Raw genomic sequence first — 14,691 nt, 5'->3', positions numbered from 1 at the left:
CACTGCCAAGTCAGGATGTCCAGGGGTTGTTGCTGGTTCTGGCCAATAAGTAACTGATGCAATGTTATCTGTCCAATTATTAACAACTCTGGTTCCCTTTCTCTGTGCCTCAATTTCCTTAATAAGAAGCAACAGTACTCCACTCTTGAGGAAGAAGGGAAAGAAAAGGATTTAAAGATTTCTGAACTGTCTTTTGCCTCCTCCAGCACGGGAAATGGCTGATAGGGATCTGAGGGATGCTGATACCAGAGGAAGTCCTCCAGGGAGCAGGGACAGACGGACGGCTGCTTGGTCACAACATAGTCCCGACCATTCTGACAGACGGAAGACTTGCGTAGCCGTAGGTACTGTTCTTTATAGCCTAAGATGCAGCCATCTCCATAATCTCCAGGGTCTGTGGAGTGAGCCAGCCATATGGTATAGTCCTTCTCTTCACCTAAAAGAAAGACAGGCTGTTCAGGAAACTGCATGGGACAGAACCCACCCATGTGAGGCAGCTGCCAGGCAATAGGAAGAACGAGGAGAGGAAAAGTAGGGATGTTTGACTCAACCTATTGCTTCACTTTGGAATTGCAAATGAAAGTTAACATTAGTGGGAGCCTACCAGCAATGGGCTTTTCTTCATGCCAAGGGAGGAGTCTTTGCATCTCACGACCCATTTGAGTTCTAGGAAAAACCTTATTTTTGAAGTGGGGAGCTGGATGGAGAACCTCTAAGGTTCCTTCCAGACTGAGAAGCTTCTGTCTTTAAGTCTTGCACACCTGTGCCCTTGGTCAGCAGAAGCTGTCAGGTAAGCAACCAGATGCTTGCCTTTAGGACAAGACACCAATTAGCCAAAAGCATGGGTTTAATTTCACTATGGGTTAGTTTGCTTCAAACGGAAGGGGAAACATACTTTCTAGGCTTTTAACTCTTGTAGACTGGCTTTCAAATGAAGACCGTGATGACAGTCAACCTGGCTTAGTGTGTCATATCATCCACTCATGGAAAAATGACTCAAAGGCTGTGGCCTAAAGACTGTGGATTAGGTTTTTATCTTTTGGGATGTGAAGACCAGAACAGGGCCTGTTAAAGAGCAGGGGCTGGGGCTTCCCTGGTGACGTGGTGGTTGAGAGTCCGCCTGCCAATGCAGGGGACACGGGTTCGTGTCCCGGTCCAGGAAGATCCCACATGCCATGGAGTGGCTGGGCCCGTGAGCCTCAACCACTGAGCCTGCGCGTCTGGAGCCTGTGCTCTGCAACGGGAGAGGCCGCGACAGTGAGAGGCCCGCGCACCGCGATGAAGAGTGGCCCCCACTCGCCGCCAACTGGTGAAAGCCCTCGCACAGAAACGAAGACCCAACACAGCCAAAAATGAATATAAAATAAATAAATAAAAATTTTTAAAAAAGAGCAGGGGCTTAACAAATCTTTTAATGATGTTAAACTTCAGGGATAACTGTAGAGCTGCCTGCTGAGGGGAAAACTCATAAGCCAGCTCCTTTACAGTCTATTTAGTGAATTTAGATTATAATGACTCTCCGATTTTAAATCATTGAAACATCTTGTAGAAAAGTAAGGTCCAAACTGAGTCCTTCTGCTTCTTGCAGGACTCACTAAAGTTAACATGCTGAGGAAACGGGCCCCCAACACAGCCTAATAACAGTCAGGACCAAATTTAACCAGAGCTTCTCGAAACTTAAGTCTTCTATCATATTATGCCAGAAAGCAACTATGGGTCACAGGGAGTCATCACTTTTTCTCCAGTTTTTTTTTTTTTATCCTCCATGTTTTCAGTACAATGTCAGCATCTTTGGTACTGGGGGCCTGGGTTTGCTTGTCATTCTTTAGGAACACCTTGCAATGAATATTTTAACTTCTCTGAAGCCATTTTCTGGGCCTTTAACATGCCTTCCAGTTTGAAGTCACAGCATTCTGAAATGGTCAAGCCAAACTCTTTGCATGAAAACTTCCTCACTTCAACATTTTGATAAGTGACACAGTCAGTTAGATGGTCTTTGTAACACACTTTCCTCTACAGTTCTGTTGTAATCAAGTGTGAAAAACCCTGAAGTGTTATGAAATAATTTTAGACAAACAAAAACATGCATTATCCTTACAAGCACAAAAAACTCTCAGAAAATGCTACAGAGATCTAAAGTACAAAACTATACTCTCCTAGATGTCCACATGTGGCTAGTCTGAATTGAGATTTACCATAAGGGTGAGTGTAGAATATGCACTGGATTTTGAGGCCCTAGTTAGAAGAAAAAGAACGTAACAGATAGCCAAAAAGCACATGAAAAGATGCTCAACATCACAAATTATCAGAGAAATGCAAATCAAAACTACAATGAGGTATCGCCTCACACCGGTCAGACTGGCCATTGCCAAAAAGTCTACAAATAATAAATGCTGGAGAGGGTGTGGAGAAAAGGGAACCCTCCTACACTGTTGGTAGGAATGTAAATTGGTACATCCACTATGGAGAACAGTATGGAGGTTCCTTAAAAAACTAAAAATAGAACTACCATATGATCCAGCAATCCCACTCCTGGGCATATATCCAGAGAAAACCATAATCCAAAAAGATACATGCACCCAATGTTCACTGCAGCACTGTTTACAATAGCCAAGACATGGAAGCAACCTAAATGTCCATCGACATTTAGGAATGGGTAAAGAAGATGTGGTACATATATACAATGGAATATTATTCAGCCATAAAAAGAATGAAATAATGCCATTTGCAGCAACATGGATGGACCTAGAGATTATCGTACTAAGTGAAGTAAGTCAGACAGAGAAAAACAAATATCATATGATATTGCTTGTATGTGGAATCTAAAAAAAAGGTACAAATGAACTTATTTACAAAACATTTCTGAAATAGAGTCACAGATGTAGAAAACAAACTTATGGTTACCAGGGCAGAAAGGGGGAGAGGGATAAACTGGGAGATTGGGATTGACATATACACACTACTATATATACAATAGATAACTAATAAGGACCTACGGTATAGCACAGGGAACTCTACTCAATACTCTGTATTGACCTATACGGGAAAAGAATCTAGAAAAGAGTGGACATATGTATGTGTATAACTGACTCACTTTGCTGTACAGCAGAAACTAACACAACACTGTAAATCAACTGTACTCCAATAAAAAAATTAAAATACCTTAAAAAAAAGAATGTAAAATGTTTCATTAATAATTTAAAAACATTGCTTACATGTTAAAATGATAATATTTTGGACATACTGAAATAACTATATTATTAAAATAAATTTTGCCTCTTTTACTTTTATAATGTAGCTAGTTGATAGAATAATTTAAATTATATACGTGGCTCTCATTTTATTTCTCTTGGACAGTGCTAATCCAAAGAGGGAAGTGCTTTTCTGGTACCATCCCTTTGCCTGCTAACCCACATGGAACATCCTTCATTCCTCTTTCACACACATGATTTTCTTATTCCAGCTAGAAGAAATTAAACTGAATCGGTTATTTAGGAAAATGGGCTCACAAGTTTCTGGTAGAAAAGTACAAAGGAAACACTCACAGTTCCTTTCAAGGATATCTTTAAAATCGATGGTGTAGGAGACCCACTGGCGAGTCAGGAAAGATTCTGTGAAACCCCAGATGCTGATGTTCATGGACCTAGCTCCAGGTTCTGAAGCCAGGCCAGTAAAGTAGATAGGCTCCCTGGTAAACATGTAGGTTTGCCAGCACTGACCCTCGTCTGTGGAGAACCTGAAACCACAATTAGAGAAAGATCATGAGAGAGGATCAACATTTACGGGAATATCAGGAAACCACCAGCTGTTTGATAACAAATCAGAGAAAAACTCTCATATTTAGGTGATGGCTTACTATTATATTAATTTTTAACACCTATAGTTAACGGGGAAAAGGGATTCACTCAAATATTATGGAAGAAAACGCCTTTATAAAAATTCTTCCAGGGCTTCCCCGGTGGCGCAGTGGTTGAGAGTCCGCCTGCCGATGCAGGGGACGCGGGTTCGTGCCCCGGTCCGGGAGGATCCCACATGCTGCGGAGCGGCTGGGCCCGTGAGCCATGGCTGCTGAGTCTGCGCGTCCGGAGCCTGTGCTCCACAACGGGAGAGGCCACAACAGTGAGAGGCCCGTGTAACGCGGAAAAAAAAAAAAAAAAAAAAAATTCTTCCAGGGCTTCCCCGGTGGCGCAGTGGTTGAGAGTCCGCCTGCCGATGCAGGGGACACGGGTTCATGCCCTGGTCCGGGAAGACCCCACATGCCGTGGAGCAGCTGGGCCTGTGAGCCATGGCCACTGAGCCTGTGCGTCAGGAGCCTGTGCCCCGCAACGGGAGAGGCCACAACAGTGAGAGGCCCGCGTACCTCAAAAAGAAAAAAAAAAAAAAAAAAAAAATTCTTCCAAAGGAAAAAAGGATAGTGACTCATGTAAGAATGGGCTTCCAAGTCAACAAACAGAAATTATATAATAAGAACTTGTACTTAAGGAGTCATTTCCTCTCCAGAGTGCTTAAATGCTCCCATAATATTCTTGTTGGGAGGGAGAAGAGTATTTTTTAAAAGTGACGAAAAGTGTTAGCTAGAGGGAGTCAGAGGAAAACACAAAGCTATTTAATTTGAGTTGCTCTAAATGCAATCCTTTCAAGCACCTTCCCTACAGCTCTGTAGAATGCACTAATCTGAATCAGGGACTGTAACTTCCCCCCAACAAACTGACAAACATCCCACAGTTGCTCTCTATGCAGATAGTGTGGGTGGAGCTGAGCTCATGCATACTTAATCACATTGATAGGACGGCTGCTGTGCTCGATGGCTACAATGATGCCTCCGGAATCCAGGATGGTGTAATAGTGAGGTCCTTCCAGCATCTTCAGCCAGGAGTAACCCCCATCATCTGAGATGTACACATCTGGGATCATCACTGAGATGGCATCCCCCACGCTACCTACAACACAATCCACCATCTCATCAGCACATATCAGCAATGAAACAGAGAGGATTTACTGTCAAGAGAATAATTCTGAATGAGTTTATTCTGATTATTTCCCATCATGCCTCTTGTAATTGAAAAAAAGGCCACTGACAATTTGGTAAAGGGAGAAGTCATGTTGCTCTCTGATGAGAGTCTATGAAAAACCCACAGTATCATTATCTTGCAAGAAATTCTGCAAAGGATGGTAAAAGCCACGTATGGTGGTTTTCTCACAGGGCTCGACACTGTGACTGAGTTTCAGTGTGCTCAGCCACTTCTTCCTGCAGAAGTGAGGGTGGGCTGCTTACCATGGGCGATGACTATGCCAACAGCGTTAGGCTCTGAGAGTGGGGCCATTGGAACGTTTAGTTTCTGGGAGATGCTGTAGGAAGCGTGAATATGAAGGCTGCACTGTAGAAAGAAAGCAAAGCTTAGATTAAAACCAAAGGTGAAATTTTTTTTCTCATCTCAGAGAGTCTTCTAATAAGGCTTTGAATGTATTAACCCAGACTTCCGTGGGATACTCTTTTAAAAAAAAATTGTGGTAAAAATCACATACCATAAAATTTATCATCTTAACCATTTTTAAGTGTGCAGTTCAGTAGTGTTATGTACATTCACACTGTTGTGCAGCCATCACCACCATCCATCTCTGGAACTTCTGTGTCCTGCAAAACTGAAACTCTGTGCCTGTTAAACGGTAACTCCCCATCCCCGCTTCCCCCGACGCTGGCAACTACTATGCTACTTTCTGTCTCTGTAAGTTTGACTAGTCTAGGTACTTCATAGAAGTGAAACCATACGGTGTTTGTCCTTCTGCGACTGGCTTATTTCACTTGGCATAACGTCCTTCCAGTCCACCCACGGTGCAGCATGTGCCAGAATACCCTGCCTTTACAAGACCGAATATTATTCCATTGTGTTTATACACCACATTTTGCTTATTCATTCATCTGTCAATGGACACTTAGATTGCTTCCATCTTTCAGCTATTGTGAATAGTGCTGCTTACAAACATGCATGTTCAAATAACTCTTGAGACACTGCTTTCAATTCTTTGGGATATATACCCAGAAGTGGAGCTGCTGGATCATATGGTAGTTCTACACTTAACTTTTTGAAGAACCCTCATATTGTTTTCCATAGCAGCTACACAATTTTCATTCCCACCAGCAGTGCACAAGGGTTCCAATTTCTCCACATCCAAGTCAACACTTACTATTTTTTATTTTTTGGATAGTAGCCATTCTAATGGATCTGAGGTGATCTCTCGCAAATCAAAAGTTTTGATTTGCATTTCCCTAATAATTGGTGGTATTGAGCATCATTTCATGTGCTTACTGGCCATTTGTATATTTTCTTTAGAGAAATGTTTATTCAAGTCCTTTGCCCATTTTTAATGTGGGTTATTTGTTTTTTTGTTATTGAGTTACAGGCTCAGTGGGATATTCTTGATTCTGAAATGCATTAGTATATTTGGGAAAAAACTATGCAATTATTTTCGCATGTGTAATCTGTCTTAGTTTACTTTATTCCTGCACTACATCAAAGCCTCTGATCAATATTTAAAGTATGATTCCACACAAATAAACTTGATGAACGCCTGACATACTTCAGATGCTGTACAAGATGTGGCGGTGATTTGAATAAGACCCAGTCCTGTCTTTAAGAAATATTTCTCAGAAACTAGTTGAGGTATAAAGCAGGATGAAAATTAGTGCTTTACAAGAGGTTCAAATTGGTTAAAATGTTAATATTATGCCATGTATATTTTACTGCAATAAAAAAAAGCTTCAAGCAAACTGCTAACGAAACGAAGAGCAATGATTAGTTCTAACTGAAGATGGGCACTAAGGATGATTAGGATTTCCATTAACCCTAATGAACTGGGGGTAGAGGAGACAGGTACAACTTCCCCAGGAATAACGTGGGCAAGAGGCAGCTACATGCAGGGTGTTCCGGGAGCAGCAGAAGTTACAAGGGGCGTGCCAGTGATAAAATGGGCAATGACAATGAAAAGGCAGAAGATATCCTGACAGGGGAGGAGGGGACCTTCATTCGCCAGACCACAGGCAAAGGGGAACCACAAAGAGTGTTGGGGAGGGAGAGACACAGCAGCGTGAGGGTTTCAAGGTAAGTAAAGAGGCCACTGTACCTGCTCAGGCTTAAGGTGAGAAGGGCAGGTGCAGGGCGAGGCCAGGGCGGAGGGATGGAAAAAGGGGAGCAGGATAGGGAGAGACACTCCACAGCACTCATGAATACAGAGAAGAGAGAGGGCGTGACGAGGGTGGTGTACCAGAAAGCCCAGCTGGGAGAGCAGAGTGCATATCAGCCACAGGTACTCTGAGGAGAGCTTGGAATTACCAACACTGTCACTTTTGAAGAAAACTCCCAGGGTTCCACTAAGCTCCTCTCAAATTCTGTAAAAGTCAGACATAAAGCTTGTTTTTTGTTTGTTTTTCCTTTTTTTCTTGGCTGTCAAGACCTGTCCATCATGAAACCTGGGATCTCCTGGAGCAATGCGTTTGTATTTCTAGCTCTTGGTCTCTCCTCAGAGGGCTCTTCTCCTGCTTCCACATGCCACACCGGGTCACCACCCACACCCACCGGCCACGTGGAGCTTTGGCAGAGGGGAAGAGACACCAAGTTCTCCTTCATTTGTTTCTGGCCAGTACAGCTTTGCACTGCTCATGAATGGCTGGTCTATGGCTTTCTGTAGAATTCCTGAAGTTTCATAGCTGCCATCATGACTCCTAACTAATCACCGGCCCATCTGTCCACTATGTTTTCATTCAGCAGTTTAGTACAACACAAATTGTTAGCCTTCGATTTTGTTTTTCGTTAAAGACAAATAAGCCATGATATTTTGGTCTTTCTTTGCCATTCCTATTTCCTACATCCTAGTTAATTTCAACCCCTCATTTCCAAATTTTCCACCTTTATCTGTAGACCCTCATCAAGTACAAAACTTCGTTATTCAAAAGGCTGGCACTAATAAGAGCAGAAGAGAATGGCTGCTTTGCTCCAAATACATATGACAGTTGGAGTAAAACAAACCTCGTTCTTATTTTTTGCAGTAGCATCGCATTCACTGTTCTCAGGCTTCCTCAGGTGCTTCCACCTTCCTCCTTGGTCAAAAGTGATCATAGTCTGGATAGAATTATCTGAATAGGAAAAGGATGATATTAAGCCTGATACATTGGAAGCACACCCTATTAAATTCAGTTTATCATTGCATAACTCTCTCCTAACAGAGACTACATAACACCGCTAGAACTCTGGAGTCCCACAAGCTTGTTACATCCAGTGAAATGGCTCAGTGCTGGTGAGTATGATATTTGAAAGAGGCTTCCCACCTGAACAGGATCCAATTGATCCCAGAAATCATCTACACTGATGCTCTTATAAGAAGATACCTTTATCTCCTTACCAGCACTAACAGGCTGACATCTATTCTTCCTCCTTGTTTGCTTGCCTTGGAAGTAAAATCTACAGTGGGAAGGCATTCTAATCGTGACTCAGACAAGGCCATGATACGGGGCTTGTTTCAGTGAATCTCAAGATTTGAATGTATCTGCATAAGTCTCAGTTAATAATTCCTAATTTTGTCTCTCTGCCACTCCATATCCTATCCCTCTTTTACCTTTTCCTTTTTTTTCTTCATGTGTCTTCCCCATTCTCTATTCTTAATGATATAAACTGTTGCAGGTTTAAATTCAAAGATATTATGCTTTGAGTTTCTCAAGGAGAATCAAAAAAGAAAGCAAATAAGGTAAATTTCATTTATTTAATAGATGTTTTATTGCCTGTCCACTATGTGAAAATTGCTGTAAGGCTTTGGGAATATATCAGTGAACAAATCAGGAAAAAAAACTTTGTGAAATATATATTCTATTAGGGTGAGGCAGACAAACACTAGACATTGTACATAGGTAAATTAGATAGTACGTTAGAAAATAAGTGCTGTGGAAAAGACTTGCACAGCTTGAGGGGGACTGAGAGTGTACGTGTGTAGGGGCAGGCAGACTGACATTTAAAATAGGATAGTCAGGGCAGGTCTCATCAGAAAGTAACACGACCAAAGGCTGGGAGGAGGAAAGCGTCAGCCTTGCAGATATCTGGGGAAAGAGAGAGAGCAGTCAGTGCAAATCTCTCAGCCACGAGTGTGTGATTCTGGTGTGTTTAAGGACTGGCAAAGGGCTAGAGTGACTACAGGAGAGTGAGCAAAGCAGAGAGGAGCTAGAAGTGAGGTCAGGGAGGAACTAGGGTGTCAATATCACTTGGACTTTGCAGGGTCTTCACAAAGTGAAAACAAACATCCCCCACCTCCTTCCAAAAAGTGAATACATAAATAAACAAAACCTAAACAAATCTTTGTACTTTAGGGTAATGTGTTTACTTGTGCAACTGGGCCACAGTAAAGGGAAAGTCTGAGAACCAGTGAAGAGAACGCCAAGAGGAATCTCGGCTGGCTATCACTCCGCCCTCCACAAGGCGAAAAGCATAAGTGGTCTAAACTCCTTCCTGTAGGCCTGAACCTCCCAACACAGAAGACTTATTTTATAAACAATGTAGAACCCCCAAATCTTTCTTTCTGCCTGCTGCTGTTTTGTTCTTTCTTAGTTCTATTTACCATAACTTATTTAAAATAGAGAGCCAGAATTTACATGGATAGCCTTGTTGACTAGGCAAGCAACATTACTGGGGAGGATAGGATCCTCAGTTTCCCCAAAAGCCTCCACTCCCAACATGTTCAGCTGAAGGAGAGCTGTGCCGAGACCCACCTTCTGAGAGCACACTTGTCATGTAGACCCCACGGAGGGAGGTCACGTTGGTAAAGTCTGTCTCGCCACCTGTGGTTGTGTAGAGGTGTCGGTCCAAGGACTTAGAATAGACAATGCCTCGATCGTCCGAGGTAAATATAGTGCCAAATCCGGTATCTGGAATAGGCAAACAAACAAAAACACTAAGTCTTGGGAGGGAACAGAGAGAAAACAATAGTCTAGTCAGACACATGACACATGACTGACTGACTGCACACATCAGCCAACTCTCTCCCTTCATGATGTACACGCAGACCTGAGAGTCAATCAAGGTTTGATACTCAAGATCTTCATGGCCATCTTTAATTCTAGTACCCAGCTTAGTGCCTGAAATATAGCAGATGCTGAATTTGTTGAATAAATTAATCAGATGTTACAGAAAAGCTCTTCTCAGTTATACTCTGGTGGCAGAGGCACTGTATTTAGCTTCATATCTTACACATCTTTTAAAATCTTTACACTCTAAAATAATGCTTCTCAAACTGTGGTGAAGGATCAATTTTAAGATTTCAATTATGTCACAAACTGATGCTTTTGTAAATATAACAAAAATTTATCACTAGAAAAATGAAATACAAAAGAAAGAAAAAATATAATCCTTAAAAATTTTTTTTATTATTAGAGTCAACAGATACAAAATTTCTTTGTCAAAGGGCTGTAAGAGTTTCTAAATGCTCGCTCTTGCTTTCCATACATATTTGGTAATAAAGAATTTGCAAATTAGTACCAGTCCTCCGACCATTCTTTGAGCAGCACTGCTCTAGAACACCTGGACATACTATACAAACCGCCTTAGAGGGTCAAAGCAAGTGGCCTTTTTAACAGAGGCTACATATCATCTCTAAGACAGAGTATTCAGTAGGCCAGCAATAAATTCCTAGGGGTAAAAGGAAAAATTGACACGCAAGAAGGAAAGCTACTAAAATAGGGTTCAGAGCTTAAATCTCTGTGCTTCAAGGGTGAGCCACTGCACAGCTCTTACCTCCAGGTTCGTCTACATGCATGAACACCATGTCATCATTAGCTGCTAGAATAGAATAGAATTGTTCCTGCCCCACAGAGGGGAGCTGGGCCATGCTCCATGTGTCCCCTTGATCTGTTGACACATGAATCCTTCTTGTTGTATCCTGGAACAAATGCCAATATTTATCTTTTAAATTCTCTACCAAGATACCATGTGCAGTGACACGAAGAGATACATTATTAATTATATGTATCATTATCCATTTCCTCACTGGGTACAACTGTTAAAAATGAAAGGTCCTAGTACCAATTACCAAAGCTATTTCTAACCTCTTGCAAGATCCAGGCACTGGAACAATCCATCCTACTGTAAGTAAGGTTATCCTGGGTTCCTCTTTGGCTTCTTCATTCTGGTGTGGCCCCCTAAGATATTAACCTCCCAACTTCTGACATGCCAATTTCCTTCAATAGAGATTAGGGTTTGTCGGGACCATCATTAGTTTGGCTCTATAGCCATTCGCATATGCTTGCTCAGATAATTCTTTTCATTTTTTAATTGATTAATTAATTAATTTTTGGCTGCATTGGGCCCTCGTTGCTGCACGCGGGCTTTCTTTAGTTACAGTGAGCGGGGGCTACTCTTCGTTGTGGTGCGCAGGCTTCTCGTTGCAGTGGCTTCTCTTGTTGTGGAGCACGGGCTCTAGGCGCGTGGACTTCAGTAGTTGTGGCACGCAGGCTCAGTAGTTGTGGCTCGCGGGCTCTAAGGGCGCAGGCTCAGTAGTTGTGGCTCACGGGCTTAGTTGCTCCGTGGCATGTGGGATCTTCCTGGACAAGGGCTCGAACCCGTGTCCCCTGCATTGGCAGGCGGATTCTTAACCACTGCACCAGCAGGGAAGCCCTCAGATAATTCTTAAAATGATGACTGCTGCATAGAAGTTTGGTCCCTTTGAGACAGTCCTGGCATAATCCAAAGAATTAGATAATTAAGGGTCTAGAAAATGGAGATGAAACGCAGGCTTGGGAGATCATGAGGGAAGTCAAAATGTGACATGTCTCCTCTTTTTTTTTTTAACATCTTTATTGGAGTATAATTGCTTTACAATGGTGTGTTCGTTTCTGCTGTATAACAAAGTGAATCAGCTATACATGACATGTCTCCTCTTTAAGGAAGGCTCTCCGAACAGCCATGATGGAGGGAACATGCCAGCCTGGGAAGAGGCCAAGGAGAGTCAGAAATTAATATAATGAAGCTGATCAGGGAGTATTTAGCTGTTAAAAGGAGTCTGTTGAGGAGGCAATTAACACATACTGTCTGATAAATAGTTTAAAATAGCTTCTAGACAGTTTAGTCAGGGCACAAGAATTAGTCCCAGAGCCTCCTTATGTTAAATACTCTTCAGTGACAAGTACATTTAACTTATTTTTCTAACTCACATCTTAGATGTTTACTGTGAATCTTACTGTCACTGTTATAGGTAGAAACTAGAGTTCAAAAGCACACAGCAGAATTTTAATTTTGTAACAGTACAGTGTATAGGCGACTACCTCTGGAATTAGACAGTCTGGTTTCCACCAGGGTTCCACCTCTGGGTGACCCTAGACAAGTTACTCAATTTCCTCAAATAAAACCCGAGATAACAGTATGAACTTATAGGGTTGTGGGGAGGATTATTATGAAAGTGCTCCAGGGCGTGATCTGTAGTTACTATGTCTACTTCCCCATCTCCAGTTCTCTCTGAACCCACTCCAATCAGCCTTTTAACTTCCAGTACTCCAAGGAAACTGCTTTCATCGAGGTCACCAACAACCTATACTTTTCCAACTCCAGTGGATAATTCTCAGAACTCATCTAACTACACATTTCAGCTGAGTTTAACACAGCTGACCACTTCTTCCTCCTTGAAACATTTCTTTCACTTGGCTTTCATGACATCACCTGTCTTATTTCCCCCACCTCACTGGTCCCTCCCTCGAAGTCCTCTTTGCTGATTTGAACAGTCTCTTTCCAACCTTTCCCTGCTGGGGTGATTCAGGGCACCAGGTGCTCAGCCCTCCCAGCTCTTCTTGACTGACTCATTCCTCCACAAGATACCATCTAGTCACATGGCCAGGTGAGATTATACCATATGATTACACCATATAATTTTGGAAGATTCATATACCCAAGTGTTTACTTGACATTTCCACCTAGATACCTAATAGGCATCTCGCATCCAAAGCTGAATTCTTGATTTTCTTCCCACACACTTGCTTCTCCTGCAGTCTTTGCCGTCTCAGTAAATGGCACCACCATTCACCCAGTTGCTCAAGCCAAAGACTCTAAAGTTATCCTTGGTTCGTCTTATTCTCTCACAATCCGCATCTAATCCATCGGCAAACACTATTGGCGATACATTTAAAAATATATCCACAATCTTACCATGTCTCCCCTCATCCACTGTTAACAGCCTGGTCCAACGTACCATCTCTCTCACTGCTGCTCCTGCTGCTTCCATTCCTGCCCCATGAGGCTATTCTACACACACCTATTCTGTCAGAAGAGACGGCCAGTTATGCCATTCCCCTGCTTGCAACCTTTTCACAGCTTCACAACACGTGAAGAATGGAAGCCAAGGTCTTAATCACAACCTACAGAGGCCCTGTGCGATCTGGCCACTGGCTGCCCATCTCTGGACCACCCTTCCCTATGCTCCAGCCATGCTGCTCTTCTCACTTTTCTTCAGTATTCCAAGCGTACTCCAGCCTGAGGGTCTTTGCACTCACTGCTTCCTCAGCCTAGATGTCCATGCGGCTGTGCTCTCACTTCAGTCAGGTCTCAGAGAGCCCATCCAAACCACCCTATCTGCTCCGGGACTTCCCTGGTGGTCCAGTGGTTAAGAATCCACCTTCCAATGCAGGGGATGAGGGTTCGATCCCTGGTCGGGGTAATAAGATCCCACAGGCCGCGGGTCAACTAAGCCTGTGCGCCGCAACTACTGAGCCCGTGTGCTGCAAACTACAGAGCCCACATGCACTAGAGCCCGCACGCCACAACTAGAGAGAAGCCTGTGCACCACAGTGTAGATCCCACGCAACGAAATAAATACATAAACAAACAAACAAACAAATAAATAAAACAGCGCTGCTCCAATTCCCGCCTCTTTCTATGTATTCACTCTGCTTTAGGTTTCTTCAAAGCTTTAATCATTACCTGATATTATATCATATTGATCAGTTTAGTATCTATCTCCCTACTTGAATAGAAACTCTGAGAGCAGGACATTTATCTGTTTTGTTCACTGCTATATTCCCAGAGCCTATATACCTAGTATATAGCAGGTACTCAATTAATGTTACATATTTCCATTATCTTTATTGAATAATAAAGGCAAGTAGATTGCTTTTATCAGAATCCATGTCTGAGTCAAGCCCAAACACTGGGTCTACATATCGCAAAACAGATACCAGAATTCAGTTGGTGACACAGGCCAAAGTACAGAGGATCCCAGAAGAGTCAATCAGCCTCTATAAAAAGAACCACCTCCAAATCTTACGGTGATATTAACTATGCAAAGGGCAAGTAACTCCATCAGTACCTGTAGTAAAAGCTACCTATTTGAGGCATAATTTATTAAATATTGCAAGAGGCAAGAAACTCCATCAGTACATGTAGTAAAAGCTATCTATTTGAGGCATATTTACAGAAACATCAGAACCCACAGAGAAGAGGCAAACACCCACCTTATCAGCCATCACAGAGGCAAAAAGGAAACGTCCCCCAAGACCAAATGAGTAGATTTTCACACCAATGGTTTTGAAGCTTTTTCCCAAGTCTGAAGTTCTCCGTAATTCCAGTGCCCCAAGGTCAGCTTCTTAAACAAGACAAAATATTAATTAAAATTTCACTTACTTGTGAGCCTCTAGTTCAAAACAATTGTTTTAGAATTGTTCTTAGTTTT

At 42.5% G+C, this 14,691-nt stretch overlaps 1 protein-coding gene across 6 annotated transcripts in view; it reads right to left on the bottom strand.

Annotated features, from left to right (window-relative positions):
• SORT1 (sortilin 1) overlaps positions 1 to 14,691 on the bottom strand; it is a gene marked incomplete at its 3' end in the record, with an annotated part of 72,109 nt that overhangs the window by 10,949 nt on the left and 46,469 nt on the right. For 4 of the 6 annotated variants that reach the window (XM_082832708.1, XM_082832709.1, XM_082832711.1 and 1 more), the window contains exons 8-15: positions 14,474 to 14,604; positions 10,773 to 10,917; positions 9,752 to 9,907; positions 8,025 to 8,131; positions 5,276 to 5,378; positions 4,772 to 4,940; positions 3,546 to 3,736; positions 247 to 436 (exon numbers count right to left, since the gene is read on the bottom strand). In XM_082832708.1, the coding sequence (XP_082688834.1) occupies positions 247 to 436; positions 3,546 to 3,736; positions 4,772 to 4,940; positions 5,276 to 5,378; positions 8,025 to 8,131; positions 9,752 to 9,907; positions 10,773 to 10,917; positions 14,474 to 14,604 (1,192 nt within the window). The remainder of the gene's footprint in view (positions 1 to 246; positions 437 to 3,545; positions 3,737 to 4,771; positions 4,941 to 5,275; positions 5,379 to 8,024; positions 8,132 to 9,751; positions 9,908 to 10,772; positions 10,918 to 14,473; positions 14,605 to 14,691) is intronic. The other 2 variants (XM_082832710.1, XM_082832712.1) reach the window with 1 other exon arrangement.

The sequence above is a fragment of the Leucopleurus acutus genome (assembly GCF_964270905.1).
Source record: "Leucopleurus acutus genome assembly, chromosome: 2".
Classification (NCBI taxonomy): domain Eukaryota; kingdom Metazoa; phylum Chordata; class Mammalia; order Artiodactyla; family Delphinidae; genus Leucopleurus; species Leucopleurus acutus.
This window is presented reverse-complemented; position numbering and strand designations above follow the sequence as displayed.